General features: G+C 38.1%; 1 protein-coding gene across 1 annotated transcript; it reads left to right on the forward strand.

Moving 5' to 3' along the window:
• The first annotated feature begins 1455 nt into the window (after positions 1 to 1455).
• ZNF383 (zinc finger protein 383) lies at positions 1456 to 14508 on the forward strand. Its single transcript, XM_008586677.1, has 4 exons — positions 1456 to 1514; positions 7004 to 7130; positions 7437 to 7532; positions 12232 to 14508. Exons 1-4 carry the CDS (start codon positions 1506 to 1508, stop codon positions 13425 to 13427), a joined length of 1428 nt encoding a protein of 475 aa, XP_008584899.1. The 5' UTR covers positions 1456 to 1505; the 3' UTR covers positions 13428 to 14508.
• Positions 14509 to 14795: the final 287 nt, after the last annotated feature.

Raw genomic sequence — 14795 nt, forward strand, 5'->3', positions numbered from 1 at the left:
CCCAGGAAACTTCTGAAAAAGATGAGTAATGAGAGGTCTTTTTTTTTTTTTTTCTTTTTGTCTTTTTTCGTGACCGGCAACGGATCGCAACCCTCAGTGTCGCGCCCGTACTGGACTGGGACCGGCTACGGGATCGCAACCCTCGGTGTTGCTCCCGCACCTCGCTCAGCCAGTGAGCGGCCGGTCTGTATATGGGATCCGAACCCTCAGCGGGAGCACCGCCACGCTTCCCAAGCAGCGCACTGTAGCAGTGCGCCACCGGGCCGGCCCTGAGAGGTCTTTTATTAAGATATCAAAACATTTAAAAATTATAGTAAATACAGAGTGTGATACTGGCAAAAGAATAAACGGATGGATCACTGAACCAAAATAGAACCACAAATAGATCCAAACATGTATCTTCTACGAAAATGGTAGCATTTAAATCAGTAGGGAAAATATATTTCATAGTCATTTTTTCTAAGGCTCACTTTTTTTTTCCTTCTTATTTCAACATATCTGGTCAGATTATATCTTATATAGTTTATTTCTTCCTTAGAAGTATATAAAATAATGATGTACTTTAAGTCCCGTGACATATTATATGATTCATATGTGGCTTTGGTACACCTGGGTAACCCCTCTCTGGGGAAAAATTAAGTAGGATTCCTAACTCATATATTATACTAAAATAAAATTATGATTGATAATCTGATACCATAATCTTACCAAATCTTATACCAAAATAAAATAACAATTGGTTAAAAGATTTGTGTTACAAATGAAAGCATTAAAATTGTAGAAGAAGGAGAAATTTATATAAATACGGGTAGGTTGAAAAAAATCCTTTACCAAAATCTGTGAAAGAAAAGCTGGTAGTTTGTTTTCTGTGGCAAAAACACATAAGCAAAACTGAGCTAGAGGGTAAGACACGAGTGCCTCTGTGCGGGCTGGGGGAGCAGCAGGGGTACTGACTGGCTTTCTTGGGCTTGAAGTGAGACTTGATTAGGGAAGTCTTTGGTCCTTCTGGTCTGAGCGTACGGTGTTCCTGGCCAAAGGGCACCATTTGGGTGAGTCTGGCTTGGGGATCTGAGGGCTACAGAAGAGGGATCTGCTCAAGGCAGGTGGTCATAGCCGCTCAGTCTTCGGTTCACAGCAACATCATCACTCAGGTGGGGTAAAGTCTTGCTTGAATCTCTTGGCTGATGCAGGAATCTGGATTGATGGGTGCAAGAGAATGAATCTGGATCTTCGTCTTCCCTTGGATCCAGCTACTCAGGATCTATCTTGCTGCAGCTAAAGCCTGGAGTTTCTACGGTTGAAGAAGGAGTGGGATTTGTTCTATACTCCCGCTAAATACAGTTATAAGACCACAGGAGGTGAAATTAGTTTTATCTGGAGAGCTGTGTGGCCAGTGGTTTCTAGAGGTTTTCTTTGCTTTCTTAGTCCTGCCTTCTCAGAACACTATCCTTTTTCAGGAGAACAGCCCTGAGGAAGACTGATCATCTCCTGCAATTCTGAAAGCCATGGCTGAGGTGAGTTGATGCCTTTTCTTGCCTTCCTGACATTTAGTTCTTTTTTTTAAAAAAAGACATAATCATTTGCTTTCCTCATCCTGACATGTCTGACTATAAAGCCATGGCTGAGGTGAGTTGATGCCTTTTCTTGCCTTCCTGACATTTAGTTCTTTTTTTAAAAAAAAAACATAATCATTTGCTTTCCTCATCCTGACATTTCTGACTAATAGGATCTTGATCCCCATTTCTTCTTATTTTAGCTAGATAATCCTACATCATCCCTACGTGCCACTCTTTTTTTCAACCAGCATTAATATTTTTACTCAGCAAATAACTCAACATCTTTCTTCTTAGCCTATCCTAGGCACTATGATGGAGAGGAAATGTATTCTCTTAAGGAAACAAGAGTAGATTTGTAGCATGAATTTGTCCTGTCTGGACTGATTTGATGAGGTGGAGGTATGAATTGCTTAGCTGGGAACAAATGGGGAAAAGCCAAGATTATCTCTACAGAATAGCATTTTCCAGTAAGACAGGATGGAAAATGGTGCTGATAGCTCCAGATGTTAGGTTGTTGTGAGATCTCCTGGTTTATGAGGCTTTGAGGATCATAGGCTGGTAGCTTATATAGATCTCTGAGATTCTGTTGGGGCATCCATGAGAGAAATCCAATTTTAGGTAAAACAAGAAGTGTGGGTTGTGAGGAATTTCTATGCAAATCATCAGTTTTCTTTATCTCAGAAATAAGGATAAGGGTGATGGATTATTACAGTGCATAAGTTGTTAAGATCATACTGTCAGAACTCTGAAGAATCTCACGTCTTGTTTATTAATATCTATATTGTAGAAAATTCTGCCACCAGAAAAATATTAAAGAATTTGTATTAAAAAGAAACAATTCTTATAACAGTAAGTCACATGAGTGAACTAGAGTTTATGAGAAAACATCATTTGCTGTTTTGGAGATATTGCTATTTTAAAATATATTCATCAAATTTTACATGTTAAAAATTTACGAAGTGTAAAACGAGTAGGGCCCTACCCCGCCACTTAGTCCTACTTCCTAAGGACAGACACCTTCACCTCTTTTAGATGATGCCAGTGGAATTTATTCCATATTTCTGATTAATACCCCTATCAATTTTAGACATTTTCTAGTTGTTTCTTTGCAAGGTATGTGTGGATTTAGATTTGCTACGTCCCTCTCTACTTCCTTTCCCCACAACAGAGTTATGTCACAATTTTGTTTAAGTCAATACTATACGTACACATGGTTAAGATCTTGCAGATAGTCTATTGCAACTATTCTCTACCATCTCCTCCCCCCCAAAAAAAGAACTTTATAATGGAAAATTTCACACATACAAAAAGTAGTTTTATGAACTACTACACACTCACCACTAGCTTTGATAACTATCAATTCGGTGCTAATCAGGTTTCATCTAGACCTCTCCATGTGTACTCCCCTGCCTTTACTCCCACGCACCGGATTATTTTGAAACTAGTAGAAATAGGAGAAGGATCCGACGGGATCTTAGTGTTCAGCCTCCTGTGACGCGGCTGGGGCCGGGAGCGTTCCCTTGCTGCGGAAACACGGCCTCCAGGCTCGGACACCGGCGGGGGTGCTCGTTGCCATAGCAACACCGAGGCCAGCAAGTTCTACGCGGGAAGTTGGGGGGAGGGGCTGAGGGTGGGGTCAGGGTAGGCTGTAGATTCCGAGAACGCGCCTGTGGCTGTGGCGCAGCCCAAGACGAAAGCGGTTCCCTGACCGACCGCTGGTGAGCGCCTGTGGCCGTGGGCCATGCCATCCCCGTGCGCTGGTCACCAGCTGCTGTCCGACCTTCACCCGGGACCGGCTGGCACCGTATCCTTGGAAGAGAAGATCTTACTGTGGAAGTCACTTCTAATGATGTCGTGAGATTTTGTCCCTGGACCATTGATAATAAATGACTACTCAGCGGATATCAATCTGTGTGTGGTGCCAAACAAATTTCTCTTCAGTCTCTGTAAAGTCTGTCCAAGCATTTGTGGTTTACTTTGACAAAACACCAAAGTCGGGTCTTGATAGTGTCTTCTCATGGCTTCTGCTGGCAGAGGCATGGTTACCTAAGGTGATCATCTTGGTCTATGATAGAGTGTCTGAAAACAGTGTAAACTGGCAAAAAGCTCAAGAATGATGCATCAAACATGCCTCTGAATTGGTAGAACTTAGTCCAGAGGAGTTGCCCGAGGAGGATGATAGAAACCAAGGCTTTAGCCTTCTCAACTCATTGGCTAGAAAAGCCATAGCATTGGATTAGCAGAGACCTGTCACTTAGAGCAGCCTGTTTACCAGTAGCAGATAGGACTGAATCTGTCTCAGATCGCAGGGTGGTGCATCTAACACAACAGATGCCCAGATTGATAGCATTGTAGATCCCCTGTTAAATCTGGATATTCAAGAATTAGCCAGTCTTAACTACTAGGGTAGGAGATCCGGAGAATATTGAAAGACTATTTTCAAAGTTAAAGAAAATGAAAGATAAGGCTACCATGCTTCCTCATGAGCAAAGGAAGTTGCATGTAGAAAAGGTGGCCAAAGCATTCTAGATGGCAATTGAGGGAGACAGAGATGAAATTGAAGGCCTTTCATCTGATGAAGAACACTAAATTATTTATCCTAGTGTTTGACTAACAAACATGATAGCTCTGTCTACTTGAGATAGTTCCCTATTCAATCCAGTTATATTTTGCTGAAATCTCATGATCATGTTGGCCCCCCAACTTGTTTATAGGGTCCCCTTAATTTTAGTTTTTAGTAGAGGGTTAAGGAGAAATCTTTTCTCCCTCAGTATATTGTGAGGCAGTGAATACAGTGGCAATAATGAGAATTTCTCAAATATACTTTCTTGTTCTTGGAGTGGGGGGTAGAATGCATCTCAGAGGTCTGTGTGATTTACTCAAGTTAAAGAAGAAGAAAACCATCACGCCATTCTTAGTCAACCTTTTAAGTAGCATTCACTGCATTCACACTTGATTACTGCAGATCAGAAGCTTGTGCCACCTTCCCTGGGTGTTTTGGATTTTCTCTATTCAGAGAGCTTGTGGCTTTGAGCTGTGATGCTTTTTTTGCAAAAAAAAAAAAAAAAAGGAGGCAGCTGTAAATTTGGTTTGTGCTGTAGCATAGATGGGGCCAAAGTCAGTGGCCCAGAGGTTAGTCTCTAACTAAAAAAATGCTTCTGGGCATTTCTCTTGAAGTATAGCATCTGAAGTCATGCTAGAAAGAACTGAAAAACTAGTGTGAATTTTTAGACTATAATAAGTGAGGCAAAGATTTCCTATTCTGATGGGGATAAAACAAACCCTTCTCCCAAGGTGGTGTGGTGTGTGGGTGAGAGGGAGGAGGAGGAGGAGAGAAAGAGAGAGACTAAGGAAATCCCTATGTAGAGCATGGAAACAGTATTAATCATATACTGAGATTTTTATTTTAGCATTTTCATGATGAAGCTCTTCCGCCTTAGAGTTCTCCCCTGCTACTTGAGATGCCAGAGCTGGGTTGTCATACTTTATACCCTCAAAACAAGGCAAGGTTCCTCCTCTTTCTCTTTTAAAGCCAAGCAGATGTCACTGCCAAAATAGCAACACCAAGGGGTGGGTGAGGATGTGAAATGTCCTGAACACCTTGTTTTACTTCCCAGTTGATAGTTTCCTCTATACCCTTCCAGGACTGTTACCCTGAGGGAATCTCCTTTGTTCTTTATCCTTTGTCATGTTTGAGTCAGTCAGCCCCAGAGGAACTAATCATCAAAAGGAAAGTTTCCAAAGGGAGAGGGGAAAGTACAGTAAATAAAAATCCTTGTTTCTGTTTTTTTAGATAGACACTTTTGTAATGCATGTCATTAACTTTGACTGTGGTGGTTATTGCCATGGCTCTAAACTGGCCCAGAGCGCTGCAGATAGATAGTGTTGGCACATGGGCCAAGAACTGGTTTTGCCTAGTCTGGGTTCTGTCCTATTCACACAGCTTGGCAGAAACACAGGTTAGGTCACAAACAGAAACAAGGTTCACACCCCCTCCAGGCACCACATTATAAGCTCTGCAGAACCTGAAACAGATGGCAGAAGGAATGGAATGCTCCAGGGGCCAGGCCAAGCCACCACTGGGAGGAGACGTCTCAGTGTTTGGAGCATTCAGAAAGTAGCATTCCAGGGAAACTGGAAGCTGTGTTGCTTAGTGACCTTTTTCCCCATCAGTGTTTTTTGAGGTTATTGCATTAGTCACTGATTAGAAGAAACTGTGAACTTGAATTTGTGAATTAAACAAAGCCAGGTGATGAAAATGTGATTTATTTATAATGTCAAAAACAAAAAAACAAATTGGTATGTATCTCTAATAGATAAGGATTATTTTTAAAAATACAACCATTATTCCATTATTGAATCTAAAAAAGCTAAAATTAATTTGTTAATATCATCAATATCCAGTTGTATTCAAATTTCCATAATTGTCTCATTTTTTAAGTATTTATTTGAATTAGAATTCATAAACTGGTTCATTTGTCCACTGTCTGGATTTTGCTGAATGCATCTCTGTGATATCATTTACGTATTTCCTGAAAATTGGTAATTAGATAGAAAAGCTTCATCAGATTCAGCTTAGATTTTTTTGTGTGTGAAGAATGTTTTATAAAGCACATTATATCTAGTTCTCTTTCTTTTTGTAATATTAGCAGCTGTTGATGATTATTGTCAGATTCATTAATTCATTAGGGGTTGCAAAATGATATTTTAATTCTGGCATTCCTCCTTTGTAGATTAGGTTGAATACTTCTGTCTGTAAAGTAAAACTTTTCTTCATCATCTGTTTGGTTGCCCTGAGGGACAGTTTGTATAGGAAAGAATGTTTGAGTATTTCCATTTATTCACCAGTTTTCAAGATAATGAATTAGAATCCTCCAAAAGTGACAAATTTTTTTTACAGTATCATTATGAGCTCATGGATTAAACATTTTAGATGTGACCAGTCAATTGCATTTATTATCTCTATAATTTGATGCACAAAGTTATACCATTTTTGGCCAATGGGAGCTGCTTCAGGTTGGCTTCTGAGTCTTTTCAACATGATCCTAGTAGTTATTGGTAGCTTTCTTACTTTTGCTATAACAAGTTGTTCAGACTCATCTAATGCATTTCTGACTTAATCCTGAAATCAGCTTTCCCCCCAAAGAAACTTGGTTCCTTTCATTTGAAAATGGTACTTTAGGAACTATAAGATAGGCACTAGGGGTACTCTTTGCTACTGGGTTAGTCATTGTGTCTAGGCCTTTTCAATGGACAAAGTCAGGAATGTGTTTGTTTGTTTAATATAAACTAAACTCATTACTCTTGCATCTGTTTCTGAGATCCAAAGATACTGGTTCTCGGTGATAACAATATAATTACTCATTTGCATTACCCCACAATATAAGCACAATAGTCTCTGAAATATTTCATTTATTACAAAGTAATGCATATGTTTATTGTTTCAGGGATCAGTGGTGTTCAGTGATGTGTCCGTAGACTTTTCTCAGGAGGAGTGGGAATGCCTGGACCCTACTCAGAGGGACTTGTACAGAGATGTGATGTTAGAGAACTACAGCAATCTGGTTTCAGTGGGTAAGGGCATCTATAGCAGTGATTCAGAGTTGTCCTCTGGAATGTCTGCTTCTTCCAGTGAATTTCTCAGCTGCTTTTCAAGTTACCGGCTGAATTTCTGCTCCTTGTTCCCAAATAAAAGGTTTGAGCTGAAATGAAAAGGAAGAGTGGGAAATGGGCAGCTCCAGTGGGCTGTGGCTGAAGCTTCTTCTTTATCCTCATCTTTCTTTGGCTGTTCCTGTAGTGGCATCGTTTCCTTGATCATCAAGGGACTGGATCTGATTTACCCACAGCATAACCAAATTCCATATCTTTTCTCGTGAGCAGGACTTTACATTCCTAAGCCTCAAGTGATCTCCTTACTAGAACAAGGGAAAGAGCCCTGGATGGTTGGCAAAGAGCTTACAAGAGGCCTGTGTTCAGGTAAGTGAGAAATGACTGGACAGAAGCAGAGCATTACAGATAATAATTCAGCTGGTCAAAAAGGAAACAGCACCTTTGCAGTATTATCTTGGAAGCTCCCATCGAGATCATAGACCTGTGGAGAAAACTAAATCCTTTTAGCATGAGTTTACAAATAAACTGTTTCTTCCCTTCCTTCACTTGCCACTCTTTATACTACTCCTCTTTAAGACCCCTCTTAATTTCAAGCAGAAGTTGCCTTTCACTTCCCCTACAGAGAAAGCTCTTTACCCATATTTTAAATTCAGCTCCTTGCTAGCTTTTCTTCCTTTTTTTCATCTGGACTTGTGTAGGTATTTTCTGTTATCACCCCCAAAATAATGCAATTGTATGTGTACACACACGTATGAATCCACACCCCCATCCCCCACCCAAGTACTGGTCTTCATTATAGGTGCCTGTCAGTCACTTATCAGTCTGTCTTGGATTTTTTCTTTATCCAACATTTTTGCTTTCTTAATTTGTATAAAGGAGTCTGCCAGGTGCTGCAGTTTACTAATTATGTCAGCTTTAAGAACTCAAAGTCTAAAAGTGGTGCTAAAATATATCCATAAATAATTTTCACAAAATAAAATAAAGTAAAAGAGAAGCAGACAAGTAGCTTAGCAGAACTTCAGGGGCTAAATATGTAGAAGTGTTATTAATCCAGAGTGAAATACTGGTTGGAGCCTTGGAAGTGATTGCAGTTACAATGTATAGAGATACTGTTGGAGACAAAAAAAAAAAAAAAAAAAAAAAAAAGGTCTGTGCCTATATTGAAAAGGGAGAGATGACAGAGGAGAGATTGGAATGAAGTAGGAGAACCAGAAGAGTACTTCTTGAGCACTACTATTTGGATACTTCAGAAAGTTCATGGAAAGATTCATATTATCTTTTAATTCTACTTTTCTGCAAACTTTTTGAAGTACCCTCACATATACAAAGCATTGGTCCAGTCTGGGATTATAGTATTTATCATAACATTCAAAGCTCTGCACTTCTAGAGCCTATATTATAGAGGGTGAGAGAGAAAATGTCTTAGTACATTTTAAAACAGTATACCTCAGAGTGAGTAATTTATAAAGAACAAAAATTTATTTTCTCGTAGTTCTGGAGGCTGGGAAGTCCAAGATCAAGGCACCAGCATTTGGTCAGAGCCTTCTTGCTGTGTCTTCACATGGCAGAAGGCAGAAGGGCAAGAAAGAGCCAACTCCCTTTGTCAACACTTTTGGCCTAATCACCTCTTAAAGGCCCTACCTCTTAATACTATAATATTGGCAAAACCTGAATTTTGGAGAGGACACATTCAAACCATAGCAGAAAATAAGTATGTCAAATATATATATAATATTAATGTTAATATTATAAATTAATATTTATTTTATATCATATGTTAATGTGACATTAATATAATATAATATATATATTTTATAATTACATATAATTATATAATATATGACTGTTTTATATGTTAATGTATTTATATATTATATAATTATATTTATTTATATAATACAAATAAATATTTATATATTACACATTAAAACATTTTATATATCTACATATTTTATATATAATGTCAGATGGTGATAAATAGAGACCTGAAGGGCTGGCTGGCCAGTTGGCTCAGTTGTTTAGAGCATGGTGTTATAATACTAATGTCAAGAGTTCAGATCCCCTTACTGGCCAGCCACCAAAAAAAATATAGAGAGACCTGAAAGAAGTAAGGGAACAAGTAATGTAAATATCTGGTGGAAGAAATTCAGGCAGAGGGAATAGGAAGAACAAGTTACCTGATTTAGGGAGCTTTTTGGTTCCTATCATTGTGGCTGGAGTAGAAGGAGCAAAGAGGAAATTGTCTAAGAGGAGATCAGGAAAGTAGCAGGGTGTATGTATGTTTGCATGCTGGATGCAGGTGAGGATGTGGGTTGGGGTGTGTACCTGCAAATGCACTTGGGTCTTATGGGCCTTGAATTGTATTCTGAATGAGATGTGAATTATTTGTGTGATTTGAACAGAGTAACATGGTCATGCTTTTAAAGGATCACTCTTGCTCAGAGGTTTGTAAGTTTGGATTTCTTTGGATAGAATTTAGGGAGTCCATGAACTTGGATGAGAAGAAAAAAATACATTTTATATTGAAATTTATCATTTCTTCCTATTGTGGCATATACAACAAGCCATAGTAGTGTTAGTAGTTCCTGTGACTTCAACATGAATAGAAATCACAGATATTTTCATATCATTTTCTGTTATTGTAGACATTTTGAAATATTTATGCTCATCATTACTCTAGAATTACTATAGTACGAGGCTCACTGCCAGGTCTTGTTATTTAATGTGTTAAAGAAAGCTCCAGGGGCCGAGCCCGTGGCGCACTCGGGAGAGTGCAGCGCTGGGAGCACAGCAGCGCTCCCACTGCGTGTTCAGATCCTATATAGGGATGGCCGCCGGTGCGCTCACTGGCTGAGCGCTGTGCAGCCGGTCTCAAAAAGGGCAAAAAAAAAGAAAGAAAGCTCCAGGCAGAGGGAAGAACCCCTGTGAAGGCCCTGATGGGAGGGAAGAGCCTGGTATGTCTGAAGAACTGAAAGAAAGCCACTTGTTACTGGGCCCCATGAGCAAGTGGGAGTGGAGTGTGAGTTGAGGTTGGACAGACAGGCTGGAACTGTAGCATTCAGCCTTTGCTGGAGATTATGAGGAGTTTGGATTTTCAGCAGTGAAAGGCCAGACCAAATGTCATTTGGTCCCCAAATAGGATAAAGGGTGTGAAAACTTGCTGGGGAGACTAGTTTAGGAGCCTACTTCAGTAGCCTAGGTAAGAAATGATTTTGGTTTGGAAAATGACATTATCAGTGGAGATAGAACAGGACAGTTTTAAAGACTGCTTTGGAGCTTAACTAGATGAAAGTTGCTAAAGATCATATAGAAGTAGAAGAAAAAAGATTGCATTGGAATAAATTACTTGTTTCTGGCTTGAGATGTTTCAAACTATTTAATTTGCCTAAATTGTGCCATTTTTAATAAGAAATAATAGCTATCAAATACTGAATACTTTACTCCAAGACATTTACCTACATTTTCCCTTATCCTCCCAAATAATCACAAGGATTACTTCCCTTTTACATATGAAGAAATGGGGGCTTAGCAGGATTAGTTAAATAATTGCCTGGGAACATATAGAGATTAATTATCAGAATTGGTACTTAGCTGTCATCAAACTGCTTCTGGTTCCTGTCATCTTTCCATGGCAGTATGTTGTACTGTCTTAATTTCTTTCTGTCTGCCTTAAACTCTAGCTGTCTCCACTTTCAGTCACTGGGGTGGTACATGAGCAAGTCTCCTCTCTTCTCCCAAGATCAGCATCACAAAATTCCAAGGCAAACAGTATTTTCATTGAATCTTCAGCACATAAAGTATTTTGAGTTTCCCTATCTCCCACTTACATCAAATTTGTTCAATAACTTAGATATACCTCTGGCTATTCCCCCAGATGGATAACCCTCCATTACTGCTTTCAAATTTCATCCACTAAATCCTTTATTATGGAGCTTATTCTGTTTCCACACCACCAGGTGTGCTGAAATTCAATTGTGACACTAACTATCCCAAGTTTGTGCAGACCCCACAGTCCTCTACAATACTGCCCTCACTTTAGACACCAGCTGCAAGTGTTGACAGTCCCGAGGCCACCTGCAGTCTGGCTATAAATTCAGGGGTTTCTAAGGCCCATTCAGGTTTAATAATTTGCTAAAGTGACTCATAGAACTCAGGAAAACTCTATACTTAAGATTACAGTTTTATTGTAAAGAATCAAATTAGGGCAAGATCTAGAAGTCTTCTGGACAGAGATTCCATGTCCTCTCCTTGTGGAATCAGGGTGTGTCACCCTCCCATCACATCAATGTGTTTATCAGTAGTATAGCTCCTTTGAGTTTTGGTGTCCATAGTTTTTATTGGGGTTTCATTGTGTAGGTGTAATTGGTTAAATCGTTGGGTGCTCAGTAGGTCTCTCTCCCCTTCCCAGAAGTTAAGCAGCTAAAAGTCTCGACCCTCCAATCAGCCTTCTAATAACCCTGGGTCTTTTTGATGACCAGCCTCCATCCTAAAGCTTTCTAAGGACCAGTTGAGTCACCTCATTAGCATAACAAGGACACTCATATGACTCAGAAAATTCCAAGGGTTTTTGAAGTTCTGTGCCAAGAACCAGGGGCAAAGGCCAAATCTATTCTTTATTATACCATAAAGCCTGTGTTTATTTCTCTCAGGAGACTTTTAACAGAAAAGTATCTATTCTTTGTTATACATGTAGTATGATGATACACCTCTCTTATACATGCATGCATACATATATATAACTAGTCATGTTTTAATATGGAAGATGACCCAAGCATTGTATATTTACCAGCCTTTTTAGGTGATTCAGATCCACATCAATATTTGAGAATAATTGAGGTAACTTATTTCCATAGTGCCCTCCCTCTGTTTCCTGTATTATATGTTGTTAATTTCTGTGCATTTCTTGTCCATTTGTCAGATTAAACACATATCCCTGAGGACTGTATGTACATCATTTACCTACTGGATATTATTTTCACTTTTATTTTTCTATTTCTATTTTTAAAAGTTTAACTTTTCACGATTAGGAAGGAGAAAGAATATTTACCATTGTATTTTCTTTCAGATCTGGAATCAATGTGTGAAACCAAGTTATTATCTCTAAAGAAGGAAGTTTATGAAATAGAATCGTGCCAGAGGGAGATAATGGGACTTACAAAGCATGGCCTTGAGTACTCCAGTTTTAGAGATGTTTTGGAGTATAGAAACCATTTTTCAAGGCAACTTGGATATCAAAATGGCCATTTCAGCCAAGACATATTCACTCATGAATATATGCCCACATTTATTCAACAGACATTCCTTACCCTACATCAAATAATTAATAATGAAGAGAAACCCTACGAATGTAAGAAGTGTGGAAAGGCCTTTAGTCAGAATTCACAATTTATTCAGCATCAGAGAATTCATATTGGTGAAAAATCTTATGAATGTAAAGAGTGTGGGAAATTCTTTAGTTGTGGTTCACACGTTACTCGACACCTGAAAATTCACACTGGTGAAAAACCCTTTGAATGTAAGGAATGTGGAAAGGCCTTCAGCTGTAACTCATACCTTTCTCAACATCAAAGAATTCATACTGGTAAGAAACCCTATGAATGTAAGGAATGTGGGAAGGCCTTCAGTTATTGCTCAAATCTTATTGACCATCAGCGAATTCACACTGGTGAAAAGCCTTATGAATGTAAAGTATGTGGGAAGGCCTTTACTAAGAGCTCACAACTTTTTCAACATGTACGAATTCATACAGGTGAGAAACCCTATGAATGTAAAGAATGTGGGAAAGCCTTTACTCAGAGCTCAAAGCTTGTTCAACATCGGAGAATTCATACTGGTGAGAAGCCCTATGAGTGCAAGGAATGTAGCAAAGCCTTTAGTAGTGGCTCAGCACTTACTAATCATCAGAGAATTCACACTGGTGAGAAACCCTATGATTGTAAGGAATGTGGGAAGGCTTTTACTCAGAGCTCACAACTTCGTCAACATCAGAGAATTCATGCTGGTGAGAAACCCTTTGAATGTGTTGAATGTGGGAAGGCCTTTACTCAAAACTCACAACTTTTTCAACATCAAAGAATTCATACAGATGAAAAACCATATGAATGTAATGAATGTGGAAAGGCTTTTAATAAATGCTCAAACCTTACTCGACATCTAAGAATTCATACTGGCGAAAAGCCCTATAACTGTAAGAAGTGTGGGAAGGCCTTTAGTAGTGGCTCAGACCTCATTCGTCATCAGGGAGTTCATACTAATGAATGATAAAATTAAAACTCACTTTCCTAATACTTTAAACAAAATTCATGTTGCATTCTTATTCTCTTTCACTACTTTTTGTTTATTTTATATATATGTTTTTAATCCAAATGTATTTCACTTTAAGTTACGAATTCAGAGTCTAAATTGACATTGCCCTTGCCTGCCCTCCCCACCAAATCTTGTACCAGTGCCAGTTGTTTAAGAATTCTTTCCTTCCCCATTGTTTGGTTCTAACTTCTTGGTATTATATTATTTTCTTGTTTATATTTCCTTGTGTTTTTAGGGCTGTCTTTGCTGATTTATGTATTTGTGCTTGCACTAATATCACACTGTTTAAATTGTGTGATATTTAATATTTTAATATTAGTTGTGGAATTATAACTTTGTTTTTGAAATCAGTGTTAATCTTTTTGTTTGATTTCTCAAATTTACTTTTTTTATTGTAAAACAGAAAATCAGAAACTAAAAAGCCAAAATTAATTGTAATCTTACTAACTATAGGTGACTGCTCTCAGTTTGGTAGAGCAAATCTTGCTAGACTTTGTTTTTTAAGAAATGTATTCATGGTATGCATGCTGTACATCTGTTTTTATCATGCCAAAAAAAATCATGATTGCCATTTCAGTAAATATATATTTTTATTATTTTAAGGACTTTTTAAAATGAGTTATTTATGTTATTGGGCCTCTAAATTTTTAGTTATAAAACTGCCTTTATTAATAGGACCCAAAGTTTATCTTTGGATGCTTGTTTTTTTCTTTTAAAACATGTATTTTAATTGCTGAAATTATTCACATTTTCTTCTTGTAAACTGTTTTGTTCCTTTTCATTAACCCTAATCCTAATGCCATACTATTAGAAAGGTAATAACTGTTATGAAAGTGTTGTTTATCCTTTCAGATATTTTAAGAAATTTTTTCTTATATATGTTAGTGATGTTTTATGTGTTATGTATTAGTATATATAATCACGCTGTATGTATTGGTTTGCTGCAAGGAGTTGATGAATTAATAAATGTAACGTACTTAGAACTATTCCTATCATATAGTATATATTCAATAAAGTTTTTTCTGATAAATCCTTATCCAAACTTGCTACTCACTTTCTAAAACTTGGAAATCAAAGTGATTTAGATAAAGTAGTATCTGAACTTGGGAACCTAATAGATTTTGATAGTGAGAAATTCTTGGAATATAACACAAGATAATTGACAGGGAATTTCTAGAGTTCAAATAACTATAAAGCACTATAAGTGAAAATGTATTATCAAACTCCAACATGTTCTAGATGCACCCTTCTTGTTTTTTCTTAGCAGTATTTGACAGAATGGGATATATATTTTTTTCCTTTTTGTCTTTTTTCGTGTCCGGC

This window comes from Galeopterus variegatus, unplaced genomic scaffold (assembly GCF_000696425.1).
Source record: "Galeopterus variegatus unplaced genomic scaffold, G_variegatus-3.0.2 Scaffold4076, whole genome shotgun sequence".
In the NCBI taxonomy this organism is placed as follows: domain Eukaryota; kingdom Metazoa; phylum Chordata; class Mammalia; order Dermoptera; family Cynocephalidae; genus Galeopterus; species Galeopterus variegatus.